The sequence below is a fragment of the Astatotilapia calliptera genome, chromosome 6, assembly GCF_900246225.1.
Source record: "Astatotilapia calliptera chromosome 6, fAstCal1.2, whole genome shotgun sequence".
Taxonomy (NCBI): Eukaryota; Metazoa; Chordata; class Actinopteri; order Cichliformes; family Cichlidae; genus Astatotilapia; species Astatotilapia calliptera.
Window position 1 is genome coordinate 17979910 of NC_039307.1, and position 16225 is coordinate 17996134.

A 16225-nucleotide genomic window follows, 5' to 3' on the forward strand; every position below is an offset into this window, starting at 1 on the left:
ATTCACAGGCTTGATCTTCTCCTTAATAGAAGCATTAAAAGACCTTTGATGCATATATGTGCCTCTACATGGCATGTCCTTCTGAAAACCAAGTAAACAATTATGTTTTAGTTGAACTTCTTTTGTGATGTCCCGCCTATTTGGAGATGAAAGAGGCCACCCAAACACATGAGATATCATTGGAAAAGCCAGGATGTTCTCTTTTGAACACAACGGGGCTTATTATGGTAGCTCAAATATGTCCAAAGACATAGAACAAAAACAATTGTCCATTAAAGAGGACATAAATTAATAGGCTGGTTCTCAGGAGGATGTGAGGCAAAGTCTTTTTCAGTTTACAAGTGCAACAGCATCATCTAGGCACTATACCATGATATTACAGCACTGCACAATTTGGCTCTTATCACCCATTTGTGGCCCTGTATATTATTTTTAATGAAAATCAAGTTGCCATTAATGGTTCCTAAACTGATACATCACTAACGAAGTACAGAAAAATTAGTTGTGCAACTCTGGAAAGTATTTTGCTGTCTGTAAAGTCTAAATAATCAGCACAACATGGACAAAATTATAGTAAAATGTAATGTGTTATTCAATTGAAATATTACGTAGCATGCATAATGTATATTATAAAAGTTGCAGTATTGTAAAATGTAATATGATGAGACATATATGATTATGTGACAAACTGTGCAAACATCTTGAGTCACCCCTCATTTTGCTTTCTAGCAGCCAGACTTTCCTGTCATGTTTTTAAAATGTTCTTGAGAAATGCTTCTTCAGTTTTATCAAGGTCTTTTAAAAGACAATGGCTGCTTTTTTGTTTATATTAAATCAAAGTACTTGCACCTGGCTATTTTCACAGGAATGCTTTTTGTTTCTTAAGTCACTTAATACTGACCTATGAATGATTTGTTCATGAAAAGGCTGTGCAATTTAAGAGATGGAACAGTGTTGTGTCTACACATAACAGACAACTTAGCAAAGAACCCTTTTTAAATTGTATCTTCAGCTACTTTATTACTAGTAGTCTGATTACTACTTTATTACTAGTAATCAGACTACTAGTAATAAAGTAGAGTCATAGAGTCTTTAGCCGTCTTTAACCGACTCTATGACAAATGTCCAAGATTACACTATTTGACAGGCAAGAAACTATTGTTCTAATAATTCTCATTAGTATCGGATCTCTTTGGGCGTGTGGCTCTAAAAAAATGTATTCTTCTTACCAGCAAACCAATAGCCACACAATAAGGCAGTTATGATTATGAAAACAATTAAATAGTTTGCATAATATGAAGATGTGAACCGGAAAGTGACAGAAAATAGTTCACCTCCACTAGAGGGAGCGGGTTGACAACATTAGTACCGCTCTAACAGCCTTTTTTTTCCAAAATAAAAGACCCAGTTGAGAGCGCTTTCTGATGTTTTAAAGTAATACAATTGCAACGATGTTTATTTTTTATTATTTGGAATCATGTTCATGGGAGATTACATTCCAGCAGTAAAACTGAGATTAACAGGCTTTCTTTTCTCCTTTTTTGTTAGCTAAACAAATGCAACTTTCCTTTAACTTCCGGGTTAATGTCAACCAATCTGTAGCAATGACATTGTACCAAACTCTAGACAAGTCAGTACGCCGAGTTGCTTATACTATGTTAGTTCACATGCTTTGAGGTGTCAGGAAGCTTGGACATTATCGTCAGTATGTCGTCCTCCACTACAGGTTTCCCGGGCGAGCGGCAGCACCAACCGGCGCAGGTAAAACATGGAGATAAACACGCACTAATTTAGATGCTAACACGTTAGCTTACGGTAGCTGGCAGTGACTTTGGATGAACTGCACGCGCAGTTTTATGGAGAGGGGTGTGTGCTTTGTTGCCCTCCGTTTTAATTTCAGTAATTTGAAGATGGATACGTTTGCATGGATTTCTATGACTTCTAGCGGCTGTTAACTAACAGTAAGGTGTTTGCGTTAACCTGCAGACGCCGCTGAACATTGACTACATCCCCACAGAAGAAGAGAGGAGAGTGTTGAGAGAGTGCAACCAGGAGAGCTTTTTTTACAGGTGTAAGTTTCCCGTGCACGCCAGCTTGATGGTTTAGGATGTGAAAATGTTGTTTGTTGTGACTCCGTCGTGTTTACACTGACATCATTATGATTTCTCCACAGCGGTGCCCTTCTCTGTGATCAGCATGGCTATTACCCAAGCCCTAGTGGCCAGAGGTAATGTTGTTCATACTGTGGAGCAGGGGTGTCAAACTCATTTTACACAGTGGGCCACATTCAGAGCAGTCCAATCTGGTTTTCAATAGGACAGATCAGTCATACGTATTATAAAGTGTTCCTCTTTCTTTCACTCTGAAGACGTAAGAGAAGTCTTATGAAAACAATTTATAAAGAAAATATGTGGGAGTGAATTGGCGTGTCACTTTGGTCTTAAATGTTTAGAAAGAAATGTAGCTTTGTTTTTTATTTTACAGATAAATTTGATCGAATTTTACCACAAAACATTGATTTCTAAAGAACATAGTGAAAAACTTGAACTTCTGCTAATTAATGGAGTATTAACAATAATTTTTAAAAAAAATCTATAATTATAGATACTTTACTAATTCCACACTGTGGAAATTCCCTTGTTACAAGGGTCAGAAAGAAAAAGTAAATTAGACATTATATTTATACACAAGTATTTTTAGATGGTGTTTTTTCTGTGTCTACATTGTACACTCTGACTGCTGTTGGGATGAAGGACTTGCGATAGTGCTCGTTCCTACACAGTGTCTGTAACAGTCTACTGCTGAAGGACCTGCTCAGGGCATCCACAGTCTCATGCAGGGGGTAAGAGACTGTGGATGTGGACCATGCTAATGTCCATAATGAACATTAGCATGGTTAACATCCTGCTCTCACCCACTTCCTCTATGGAGTCTTGGGGACTGGCAAGGACAGAGCTGTTGATGGGTTGCTGATATTTCTGTTTGTAAGATGGCTCTAAAACTGACAGAAAGCACAGTGAAATGTTGAAATTTATGCTCTCCTTTGTAATTTTCACATTTTCTAAAGCATCCAGAGGGACGAGATCATTCTGGCCCCAGGGCCATGTGTTTAACATCCCTGCTGTACTGGAATCGGCACAATATCAGTTAAATGAACATTGTCACATGTTGATACTCAAGTTGACATGAATGTGTTAAATTTGCAGGGGCTCTGTCTGCATCTCCAAGATTTGGATCTTTACCCAAAGTTGCCTGTAAGTTTATAAGTGTTAAATATGTGGGATACACACATACACACACTTGCCCTGTATTTACTGAGTAGAATAAGAAAAACCTCTCTGTTAAACTCAGTTTGTGTTGTTTTCTCGTTTCTTTTTTTTTTGACTGTGTTTGACCCTACAGTTGCTGGTTTCTGTGGCTACCTGGCTGGAAAACTGTCATATATGAAAACATGTCAGGAAAAATTCAAGAGGCTGGAGAACTCTCCTCTTGGCGAGATTATCAGACAGAAGTCAGGCCTGCCTCCACTGAAGTGAGTATCACATACACTTAATTAAATGCTGGCCTGTTGAGATTAACTGTCAGCAGCATTGCCTTTAGCATTTTGTCCCCTTCTTTACAGATCCCAGGGTCCTCAGTCAGAGTTGGGTGACCCAGACTCTCAGTCTTTTGAACCCATATTCCAGCCTGCAGAAGCCTCGAGCCACACCTACAGCAAAGATTATGGATATGGCTACAGTCCAGACCCACCAGCACAGATGGACAGAGGAGATGACTTTACTGCTCCAGGTATTCCAAACGGGCAATATGTGGGTTATTCACAATTGAGTTCTCCACAGTAGCTCACCAAAAGAAAGTCCTGGGGCCAAAGCTTCCTGTTCTCTTTTTTTGCAAGGAGTTTGCGGCTCCCACTAGCCGTCTTCAGTTAATTTTCCACGAGTGTTAATATTGTATTGATAAAGTGCTCTCTGAATTTTGCTTGCAGCAAGAATAGAAAAGAGCTACCAGTGAAAAGGAAAGACCTTTTCTATCCTTTTCACTTGTTACAGTTAGGTGGTCATCAAAGTCCAGCATTTACTAGTTTTTCTTGTTCGGCATACATCTGAAATTACTTTTTTTTAAAAACAAAACAAAACAAGAGTTGGTTGCACAAATTTGAATTTACTTTGGATGTTCTCTAATCCACACAGGCTCAAAAATAGATACACATATCTCCCTTGATATTTTGTTATATGTCCCTTAGCAAGTTGCACCTTAGCCATATGCTTCTGGTAGTCATCAACAAGTGCTGGCTGGATTTCTTGGTTAATTTAAATCTGTTGATTTTGTGGTACAGGTCTGACTTTTTGAGCATACTCCAAAATTTTTTAATAGACTTTAAGGTCTAAGCTTTCTGAAGGCAACTCCAGCTTAATGGCAACCTGCTTTATCTATTGCAAAGTCAGTTTTAAAGTACTGAGATCATTGTCCTGTTGGAACACTCAGTTGTGTCCAAGTTTCAATCGTTCGTCTGCTGATTTTAGGTGAATTTGAAGAATTAGGAAGTAGCTGCGTCCAGATGAACAAAATCAACTTTTTTGAGATTTCAGATTTCCTTACGTGGATTATTGAGCATGCATTAAGACGTGGCCCTTCTTCATTATTCTTTCCACTTTGTATAATGTACCACTGGCACCAAAACAGCTGCAGATCATAAACTACCACCCCCATGCTTGATGATACAGTGTTCTTGGGTTTAAAAGTCTCCCCTTCACACCTCCAAACATACCTCTTTGCAAAATACTATTTTTAATTTTTAATCCTCTCATTCTAAAAAGTAATCAGTGTATAAAGCATCAAACTACTTTTTTGCAAATGTTATATTGTAACTTGTATTCTTACTGAGATTAAACATGTAAGTTGCAAAAGGTGTCCACTGAATTCACAGACTGAGTTAATTTAATCATCCAAACATTTCAACAAAACTTTCCAGTAGAAATGAACTTTTTTTTTTTTTAAATCCCATCTTTTGCCCTGTAAATTTCAGTCCAGTCATATGTGGAAGAGGAGGAGCCCAAGAGGAAGTCTATCCTCTATGAGGACCTGAGGCTCAAAAACAGAGAGAACTATGAGGTCACACTCACTCAGAAAGCTGACGCATTGCTCAAAACACCACCTGCAAAAGAGCCAGAAAGACCCAAGAAAGATGGTAGGTGGTTACTGCTAAGGCATATATAGAACTTGATATATACTTTTTTTTTTCCTTCCTTGGCCAAACTAGATGGAAGATAACCAACATTATAGAACTGTATATTTGTGTCTCTAAAGTGGTGTCTTACAGAGGTTCAAAGTTAGCTGTTAAAGGAGTTGCTTCATAGTCTATAATTCTGACAATGTCTGTAAGTTAGCATTAAATGACACAATAATTAAATTATAGCAACAGCTGAGAGAAAAAAAAATCTTATAGAATTCAAGGAAGTAAAATGTACAAAACCAAATGTCTGGAAGTCCATCAAAGAAGAAAACCTTATTTAGTCGTGGCAGCAGAATCCTATTCTTGTGATGCGCCTGCATCTATATCGTGAACAAGCAGAGGAGCAACTGGCATGGAAACAAATAGTAGGGAGGGAGAAATTTGACCTCATTACTGCCTTTTATTATAATTCAAGATGCAGTGTGGATTGCACCTTACAGGAGGACTAGGATAATTTCCTTAAAAAATGGTGGTGGATAGATAGAGGTCGATTTGCAAGTACAGCCTGTCTTTTAAGTAATTTGTAAAATAATTTGCATTTCTCCTTCTGTCTCTGTACAGTGAAGAAGAACATCTATGGAGACGCTTGGGAGGAATGAGTCCTTTGGTGAAAATAAGATGTGATCAGTATTCGAGTGTCACTTATTGTACAGGACACGGGCTTTTCAGTGGTCACTTTTCATGATGTACAAGATTATGATAATTTTGTCTTTTAAGTATTAATAAAACCAAACAGTTTCAGGTCTTGGTGCTCTGTGTTTTCACACTAATGTGACTTTATCAAAAAATTTTCTATTAACTAGGATAAAGGCAAAGGTTCAAAACAAAAAACCCTGGAGGTGCATTTGACTTGTTTGAACTTGCATCCAGAGTTTAAGACGCTTTCCTAACCTGCAGTTGTTACAATGATTTAAGCACTGTTGTAATTGCATCATGTTTAATACCATGGTGCAAGTACAACAGGGAGTTTAATAGTGAAAGAGAAACTTCTGTTTTACTCATCACAGAGGCCTTTAATTTAGGCGTAAATATGACAATTTAACTTGCAGAGAAATGGACCAAAACCACCAAGGAAACCACTCTCTAAACCTAATCAGTGAAATTTGTTTGGACTGTTTGTCTAGATGCAACACAGAAAGTGGAGTACATCCTGCTGACACCAAATTCAGATAATCAGACAAAAAAAGAAAAATAGAAAGATACAGTGCTTAGCAATTTTACTAGATCACCAACTAGCGTAAGGATTACGCAGCAGCTCCCATAAATTAATAGCACTGGCATAAAAATCATATTTGGTGTTATTTGGTTATTCCACCAGTATGTGCAAACACTTTTAATCAAAATATATTTAATGCTAAAATATAGTTATCCATGAATTTTCAGATGTACTTTTACAAAAACTGGTAAAGCACATTATTGCTTTCTTGATGCCAAGTTGCAATTATTTACATGCATTTCTTACCAGGAACATAAATAGTTGAATTTGGTGGTCTAATAAAATAAGTTTTTTAATACTATCATAAAAAGATTGGAATATTTTAAGAAATACTGGGAAAACATGACTGCTCCAACAACACTGCACACTGGTTATTAGTTATACTTGATTGTCATTTTTCTTATGGGTTGACCATGCAGTTAATACAGCCCTATTAGGGTCTGTATTAACTGCATGGTCTGTATTGTTACTTCTGTGCATCAATTCTGGTTTCCAATTTGTAAGAAAGAGATTAGGTTTTTATTTAATTTTTAATTAGTAGGAATAAAAATATAGAAAATTGGAATTTTTAAAAATGACAAGTCACCAGAAATATTTGAACTTTCAAAAAAAAAAAAAAAACTACAATTAATTATACAAGCAGGCAGAAACAATCAGTGCTGAGATGCTGCAGGATCTTATAGATGATAAAAACTGAGTAGCTTTTATATAGGATAAGCCTTCATAAGTGGATCCTTGCCAAGGCAAACTCATCTGAAAATATCTACTCTTGTAACAGTGATCCTCCGCTCTTATGGCCATGGCTATGGCTATGACCATGACTGTGACCGTGGCCATGGCTGTGACTGTGGTTGCAGCTGTGGTCGAAACTCTGTGGTGAAAAGTGTCCAGAGCTGTGTCCTGCAACATGTCCATGAAGACTAAGAGGTGGTGTGGGACTCGCCTGGTGTGGCCAGCCTTCATAAGTCATGGCAGCAGTGTTGGCAGTGGGTAATGGAGCATAAGCTTGCACTGGGTAAGACCCAGGTGTGGGATTGATCTGTGGAAGCAAGGTCTTCTTCCTGTCCTCGGAGGAAGCTGGGATGAACATATCACCGCTGACGGTCCTGAACAGCCTGAAAGGCAACAACTTCTCCAGAACTCCAGCCTTTGCCTCAGACATGTCCAGAAAAGAGACCCATCCTTTACCGTACATCACCCCAACCAGGATGGCAATCACATTACAGGGCAGCACACAGTGAGGGACCAGAGCAGTGGTGATGACAAGGAACACCCAAGGAAGGGCCATAGTGGGAAAACTCACTCCACATAGAAAGGCTTTAGTCATCTTTGTGTGCATGGTAGTTATAGCCACAGAGGCAAGAGTGACGGGAACCAACCCCTCAGTGTGACCCTGGAAGCCGTCCTCCTGCAGGAGATCCATGAAGCTGTAAAACAAGCCTATGATCGAGGACAGCAGGAGGAACAGAAAGAGGAAACGGACCGTCCCCACACCTTTCTCCAAGCTCCCGCTGAGAAACACCAAAGTTGTGATGTTCAGAAGAAGCTGAGCAAAGGTTCGGTGGTAAAAGGGAAACATCAGGATGCAGTATAGGTGTCCGTTTTGAAAAACACTTGCGCCGATGCTGAAGATGCCTTGTTTTAAGCTCAAACATGTTTGGATTGCAAATAAAACACACGATATGATGCTCACTGTGACAACCCCGCTGGTGAAAGCTGGAACAATATCTTTGATAATTTTGCAGATCATCTTAATATGCTCAGTGAGAGCCATTTTATCATCCAACTCAGGATATCCACGATTAATGAGCTAAATAGAAGTTGAGCAAGACTTGCCGAACTGCTTCATCGATGTCTTCACTTCCTAAAGAGGAAGAAGTGCCATTTCCGGGATGTTTCGAGCCGAAGGCTTCTGTGACTTTCTCAGGATGTTTCCTTTTTGATGGATAGAAATGGCGTGCAGTCTGTGATGCAATATATCGATAGAAAGCACACCAAATTAACTTACTGTACAAACATCTAGCTAGGTATGAATCAGGGCGGCTAGCATGGGTAATAAGAAAACTTCTCGGTAAAACTTTCAAAATAAGTTTCCCTCTAATTTATTTTAGTAAAAACATGTATGTTCTAAGATTTAACCAACGACATTCAAGTCATATTTTGAAAAAGACTTTGCTCAGCTTCCGGTTTTAACTGCCCATCCTCTAGCTATCATTCACACCTCTGCGCCTTCTGCTCAAAGTGAAGAGATGCACTTTTTTCTTTCCCACAAGTATTTGTACAAGTTTAAGATACTTGAATAATCTTCATATAACAACATGCAAGACTCCTAAATAGTTGGGAGATTGAGTATGCATCAAGACACCATATTAGACTGTGAAACACCGACTGAAAAGCTCAATAGTTTATAAAGGTTTTTAAAATGACATAAAACTGCCAGTGATTAAATGCTACAGTCAATAATTATGAAAACTATAAATAATAATAACTCAGCTCAAAGAGCATGAAGGAAACTTAATGCAATACTTCAGTTCTCCCTTTGTTTTACTGAGCAAATGAGACAAATATTTTTTGCCATTTGAACCTCTCACACGCATCAGTGCGTCAAATTGTGATAACTCTGATTTTTTAAATAAAATGTGCTGTGGAATATCAGTATCACTAGAGAGCAGTGAATGTCATTCCACAGATAGATGCCTTCAAAAACATCTATCTGTGGAATGACCTGGGATTTTTACAGATATCCATCTTCCTGGGTTAGTACATTGCAGAGAGCTGTAATTGAATACTTGTTTACAAATATTTCTCGAATTAGTTTTACATATTTTATATATTGTTATTTCATATAGTGGCCTTCGTTGTTTAACTGTGAATTGTGCTGTTCTTGGTGTTTTTCTGTACATCTGTCCATTCCTCAATTACACCTCTATGAAAAGTGCATCCAAACAAAATGGATTGCTATCATATTTTATTTTATTTTATTTTATTTAACAAACAGTACATATAAGAATTACACGCGACACCAAAGCCTTGTTTTGTGAATCGGCTTGTTAAAAAAAAAGTCTGAAAAGAAGTCTGTCCCTCTTCCGGTGTCGTACGGTTACTGCGGCGGATGTTGATGTTTTGTTTCAGAGATCTCAGAACGATGTGAAACTGTATCGTCTCCGGGACTGCTCGATATTTTTGTGGCCGTCTTCCCCGATACTTTTTGTCCTATTTCTCTTTAAGGTTTCGTTGTTTGTCGGCATCGTGTCTCTCCCGGTGTCTGTCCCGGGAAGCGCGAGGCCGAGTCGTGCGATGATGGAGGACTTTGATGAGATCTACGAAGAGGAGGAGGAGGAAGAGGAGGACGAGGACAGGGCCGCGGAAGAACAGCTCCTTAAGTACGCTCCGGACCCGGTAGTGGTGCGAGGGTCCGGTCACGTAACTGTGTAAGGAACTGACAGAGCTCACGGGGGTCTACAAAACAGTTTAACGTTACTGTAAAATGCGGCGGCTAACACAGCTTTCCGTGGGTAACCGGTGGCTAGCTGCGTTAGCTGCCGCTGTCTGGCTTAGCCTAGCTAGTTAGCTTCTAACTTAGCGTCAAGCTAACTAACCGAGAAGTGAATGATCGGGTCTAGCTTCAGATAAATTTGACCTTTCTTGGGATTTTTTTATTGTAGCTATTGTCAAGTTGTGACAACGTGTTCCCATCACTGGTTTCATTTTTCTGAAGTTAAGTACAGACTTTCAGAGCTATTTATACCGATCATTACAACACAAGACAGTACTGTGTCCGTAAATAGGTATTCTCACAATTAAAGCTAGTAATAACCTACCATATCTTGAGTAAAGAAATTGTATTCTTAAGTAGTTGACTGTACTGAGAGTAGAGCTTTTTTCCAAACAAGTATACGCTTAACTTGTTTTTTCCGCTTATCTTACCTTGTCTCTTCAAAAAAAAAAAAAGGAAGAGTATCAAGCGTACAAATACTAAGAATAAAGACGGGAAAGGGATAAAGGTTGCAGTTTGTTAAAGTTTTGTGCCTTGAATGGATAAATATACCTCCGTATTTCAGCCAATTTACATTTGTGGATTTAAAAGTTGGGTTTTTTTTTTTTAAATGTCCAGTTTAGTTGGGTGGAAATGAGCTTACAGTTGAGTTACCTCCAAACATAAATCTGTGTCCTTACTGTTTTGGGGAGTTTAACCTACTGGTACTGTTTCTTTAATTTAACAGTGCCTCACATTCATTCTCACAGTGTTTTACACTACGCTGCTCTTTGCGTTGAACATTAGATTTGTTTGTGTAATTCAAAATTAACAGTGACAGAAGCTAAATAAGCAGGTCTGTGTGATAGTACACAGATGTATGGGATGTTTGAACTGTGTATTATACATTATCTTTGAATGTTTTAGATGAATTATAAAATAATTATTTTTGTTCTGATAAAGTAAATAGCTTCTCTTTGCTGTGGGTCTCAGAAAGATGTTGTGATGTGATTTTTAATTTCTGCACTAAAAGTATATTAAATCTCTAATAGTGGTTCATGTCTGATACAGTTTCATCTTTAATGTTGTAAGTAAAAATGTAATTTTTTACCTACTTTCAGGTTTGGACTCAGTAACAAATTCGAGTCAGAATTTCCTTCAGCACTTACAGGAAAGGTGAGTGTGTTGTTTTTATTGAAAGCAAACCATGACCGTGGGATTTAGATCAGAATCAACATGTAGTGCGTCATTTAAATTAATTTCTTTCCTCTTTTTTTTTTTTTTTTTTTTTTTTTTCTGTACGAAATACAGATATTTGATCCACATTTAATGGTGCTAAAAGTGTGAATATACATACTTTTAATAATAAAAGTAATACTGTGTGCTTCCCTTAGGTGGCACCAGAGGAATTCAAAGCCAGTATCAATCGTGTGAACAGCTGCCTAAGAAAGACGCTCCCGGTGAATGTGCGGTGGCTTCTGTGTGGTTGTCTTTGCTGCTGTTGCACACTGGGCTTCAGTTTGTGGCCCGTCATCTGCCTCAGCAAAAGGGTGAGATGCCCATTCACTTCGTCCCACAGTTTGAAAATGTTACGCATTTGTTGCAGCATCACAGTGAACACAACAAAAAATGTTGTGCCCTAAGTTGATATGAGGCCGTTTTTTCACAACAGTATCATCTAATATCTTTTTCCAGACAAGAAGATCTATAGAGAAACTTTTGGAGTGGGAAAACAGCAGACTTTACCACAAGGTAAGCAATGAAGGCATCATTTGAAATGTGTGGGTTGATGAAACTTATCTAATCTTCTATAATCACTGTTTCTGTGTAGTTGTGTTTGCATTGGAGACTAAGCAAAAGGAAGTGTGAAACCAACAACATGATGGAATATGTAAGTATTAGCTCTTTTCAGTGGTGCAATTATCCCAGTACAGTTAAAGAAAGTATACTAGGTGTTACACCCACTACCAGATTGCGTTAAAAAGCTGCTGATTTTAACTCAAGAGGTACTATTTCAGATGATAAATTGTGCCGAGGGTTGGTTTGTGGTTGTTCATGTAGTTACAGGTTTATCGCTGCACCATGGAAAAGTATCATATCTCCAACCTTTTTGAGCGCAGATGTTAGGCAGTTATTGTATCTGCAGTGTATGCTTGCGTGTCTTTGATCGATTAGTGTAGCGCATTGTTGCTCAGTCCAAAAGAAAGGGGTAGAAAAAAAACAACTTTTTAATTGAGTATATTTAGTTGTCGAGTAAATGGGGCTCCTGCAATCCACAGCCCTGGCTAGTGGTTGTGTACCACCTTGTCTTTTGTTGTGCATTAACAAAATATTACAAATTAGTTTAACCTACTAGTATTAGCGTTTCTTATTACTAACATTAGCAATTTTGTGTCATGGTGTCTGGGCTTTTATATACAGATGTTGTTTATCCAGCCAGCTTTCAGCTACTTCACCTGATTCTGTGCCAGTTTAATTGTGTTTAGAAGAGGCTGACATGCTCCTCTAAATATAAACGCAGCATATTGATTCTTGTAAAGATACACAAAATGTAATATTCTGTGGTTGTTATCTGTTAATATATCTGGCTTCCTCATAATGGTAACACAATAGCCATTTATCCATCAGCCAGTTCCTCTTTTTCATAGCTTTGCGTAGGGCTGCTCGATTATGGCAAAAATGATAATCACGATTATTTTCACTGAAATTGAGATCACGATTATTTGACGATATTTATTTAACCCTTTAAGACCTACTATAGAACCAAGTCCGCCAGAGCTTATATTATTTTTTTACATGTTGTAGTGCCATTTGTGGGAGCATTTCAAGTTGCTATACAACTATTATAGCCCATATTTTAATAATATGTATGCATTAAGTCCATAGTAACTACATTAATTGCAAAAAAGTGCAATAAACTACAAAAAAAATTGAAAATCGTTTTTGTTTTGTTTACATATATTTCTACTTGGAGAAATTCAAGAGGTTTATCCCTCAAAACTTTAAATACAAAAAAGTTGCAAAAAATAGTTTCCCACCACAGGAAATTTATTTTGAGTGTCTTCATAGTTTTATTTTGGAGATACACCAATTTTTATATACTGCAGGAAAAACGAAAAAACAATCCTATGATGCAAATTTGCAAAGAAAACAGCAGGTGCATCAAAATAAACTATTTCCAGCACTGCAATTCGAGTTCTAAGCATCTCAGAAACTATTCAGAAAAGTCAAACATGACCAGTATAGGCTTTTAAGGCCTACAAGTAAAAAACTACAATTTCCGCGAAAATGACATCACTTCCGGTTTCGGGCAGGAAATGGCGGACATGTGATAGTTCGCGTCTGTTTCACTGTGGGAAGTGTTACGAACAGCTGATCGGATTGGCAAAGCTGTTTCTGGAATATTATGTTTTTGTTCCTGCAACCGCTTTTTATGCAGTTTTTGCAAAGCTTAATGTGGAAGGAAACCGTGACCGAGGACAAGCTGATGGCATCAGATGTAAGTACAACTCCTCCGGGTTATTGCGCTAGCTTACACGGTTCCGGTTCTACAGGGATTTAAAAATAGTTACACAAAACGGAGCGTGCTGCTCTGACCGGCTTTAAAGGGTTAACAATGACTTTAAAAAATAATATAAAATAGTGTGCAACACCACTGAAGTTGTTTTTAACCTCTCTTTTCAACCAACGGCAGTCACTCTCCTCTCCAAATAACTTCTGCTTAGCTTTCCGAGCTTCCCTCGGGTCCTCTTAATCAGAATCAGAATCAGAATCAGAATACTTTATTGATCCCTGGGGGAAATTATTTTTTGTTACAGTGCTCCATTTTAAACCAACATTAAGACAAGACAGACAATACGCTAACTAAGAATAGTACAATATATACATATATATACATACATACATACATAAGTCACTTATAAATAATCAGCGGTCTCCAACCTTTTTTGCGCCACGGACCGGTTTATGCCGACAATATTTTCACGGACCGGCCTTTAAGGTGTCGCGGATAAATGAGGGAGGGGCTAATAATCGGCTCCGTCATTTTTAATGATCGTTGAAAGCCCAGATCGTAATCGTGATTAAAATTTGATTAATTGAGCAGCCCTAGTTTTGCGTATAGCCACGGGCAGCCTGCTTGTTTTTTGGGGTTTTTTTTGTATTTCAGAAAAAGTAACTTTAGCACGATCTGCTTAGTTAAGTTGGCACTCAGAAGTAAACAAATAGGCTTGCACAGGTTTGCATCTGTGACCCAGTTAGATGTGAGATGGTGGCTGTTTTGATATAAACGCTGTGGCCAAACCTCTCCAAGTGAAGTGAGTTTTTTTTCCATCAATACCTACTCGGGTCGGCTCAGCACAGCCTAAATCTTAAGACTTAAATCTTGTTGAAACATCCCTGACTCACTACTGAGAGCCTTTTGTTCTATTCCCTGCAGGTAATCCTAATAGAATTCCTACCTAAGGTCCCGATCTTCAGACCGGACTAGCCTGACTACAGCTGATCTGAAACTTCTTCTGCTGCCTGCCGCTGTCACAGAATCATGATGGCTGTAAAGTTCCCAAATTATTACAGTTCCTTAAATACTCCAGCATTTATGTTGACATTTATTCTCCCTGTTTTCTCTTGGATCCATTCCCTATAACATATCTACAGCCTTGTTTACAAATCCAGCAGCCCCATACTTTTTTTTTTTTTTGGGGGGGGGGGTGACATCACCATTGAACCTTGGCCAGCTGGGCAAACCTATATCAGCCTATGGGATGTGAGGGGAGAACCAGCCGTGGACAATTTTCTTGATCTTTGGAACTATACCTGGAGACTAGACTCTCAAATTGAGTTCTGGGAGCCACGACTGGAAATTTGTCATTTTTATGTTTCCTAACCGAAGCACATGGCACAGACAGACCATGATTAAAAAATATATCAATCAATAAAACACTTTCATATGTTACACCACCAACTTCACCTGCAAAAAGTACACGCCAGTGCATTTGTAATAGTTGGTTTGGTGCTTTCGATTTGTTAAAGGCAGAGGAAGCAACGCAACACTGAACTTCAAAAGAGCCTTCATCCAAATCGACGCTGTAGCGGAACGTGGGGGTCCTGCGGGAACATGTTGGGCCAGTGGCAAAAACAGCTGAACTCAATGTCACTATTCAAATACCAGGCATCCTCTGGCCTCTTTTCACGTCACTTCACTGTGCATCAACCTAACCCAGTGACAATCACACACTTTGACTGTACTGTATGAATGGGTCTTTATGCTACACAGGCTACGTGGAGCAGTTTGTTTTAAACATGTGTCCAGGTGGTGGGCTGACTCTTGAAGAGACAGCCACTGGTGTTAAAGAAAAGCTTTTTTTTTTTTTTTTTTTTTTCTTCTTCTTCTTCTTCTTCTTTGTTTTTATTATTTGAAGGTTTGTTTTCTGTTTTGTTGAAAGAAAAGACGGACAATGCTTGCAAAACTTTTATGTGTGTCAAACATAAGCAAAAAAATAACCGAAATTGGACAAATCAAACAGAGGATACTCTTCTTTGGTAATGAAAAAAAAATACTTCAATCTTTTAGTTTAAGTAATTTATAAATGTGAGCGTGCATTGATGAAATAAGCATCTTTTGTGTAACTGCAAAGGAATGCCTTGGTTGTTTTATTTCTCTCTGGGGTCTTGTGTCGTGACTAAAGCACACAATCGCTTTGTACATAAGAGAGGCCAAGTAAAGGTGTTGATTATCTGCTGACCTTGGCTTACTCGTGTCTAGAGGATGTGGATGTGTACAAGGCAGATATTCTGTTTTAGATGTAAACTTACTCGAGATGAGCATAAAGAATAAGAGTTCACCTTGTGAGGTGTTATGTGGTACAAGTGATCTGTGTCATGAAGCAGGATTTGGGCGTTCAATATAGTATGGGGAAACTCAAACAATCAACAAGGAAATGAAGCAAGTCTAATATGTGTAAAGAAGTTTTCAGCCCTACTCTGTTCTATGAGGCGTTTTTGTCTTCCAGTTTGAACCAGTTGTTTTCAGAAAAAAAGCTCAGACTCTCCACAGTCTGCTAATATGTAAACATGCCGCTCTTTCCAGCAGAAGTTAGTGAACACCAGTAACAGACCTCAAAGGGAAGTAACAAAATGCACTCCGTATAGTAGTAAAGTGTGTCTAATTTGATTGCAGTTTTTCCAAAGACTTCTATAGAACCTGAACTCTTTTTTTGTTTGTTTTTTGGGTTTTTTTTTATCACAACTGAGTGCAAGTATTGGCTCTTCCACATTGGCTTCATTTTTTTTTCAGGTCTTG

At 38.3% G+C, this 16225-nt stretch overlaps 3 protein-coding genes across 4 annotated transcripts; 2 read left to right on the forward strand and 1 right to left on the reverse strand.

Annotated features, from left to right (window-relative positions):
- Positions 1-1565: 1565 nt before the first annotated feature.
- On the forward strand, positions 1566-5978 carry LOC113024092 (OCIA domain-containing protein 1). The gene is made up of 8 exons (XM_026170745.1): positions 1566-1761; positions 1987-2071; positions 2174-2227; positions 3207-3254; positions 3403-3532; positions 3623-3789; positions 5027-5188; positions 5795-5978. The coding sequence occupies exons 1-8, from the start codon at positions 1708-1710 to the stop codon at positions 5830-5832; spliced, it is 738 nt and encodes a 245-aa protein (XP_026026530.1). The 5' UTR covers positions 1566-1707; the 3' UTR covers positions 5833-5978.
- A 1083-nt stretch (positions 5979-7061) lies between these two features.
- Positions 7062-8563, reverse strand: rhbdd2 (rhomboid domain containing 2). The gene has a single exon (XM_026169299.1). The coding sequence runs from the start codon at positions 8221-8223 to the stop codon at positions 7213-7215; it is 1011 nt and encodes a 336-aa protein (XP_026025084.1). The 5' UTR covers positions 8224-8563; the 3' UTR covers positions 7062-7212.
- Positions 8564-9526: 963 nt separating this feature from the next.
- Positions 9527-14863, forward strand: chic2 (cysteine-rich hydrophobic domain 2). Of its 2 annotated transcripts, none has more exons than XM_026170748.1 (6): positions 9527-9832; positions 11046-11100; positions 11319-11474; positions 11620-11676; positions 11756-11815; positions 14363-14863. In XM_026170748.1, the coding sequence occupies exons 1-6, from the start codon at positions 9747-9749 to the stop codon at positions 14411-14413; spliced, it is 465 nt and encodes a 154-aa protein (XP_026026533.1). In that variant the 5' UTR covers positions 9527-9746; the 3' UTR covers positions 14414-14863. The 2 variants fall into 2 exon arrangements, with proteins under 2 accessions (XP_026026533.1, XP_026026532.1); XM_026170747.1 differs by having other exon boundaries at positions 9528-9880.
- The last annotated feature ends 1362 nt before the right edge of the window (positions 14864-16225 follow it).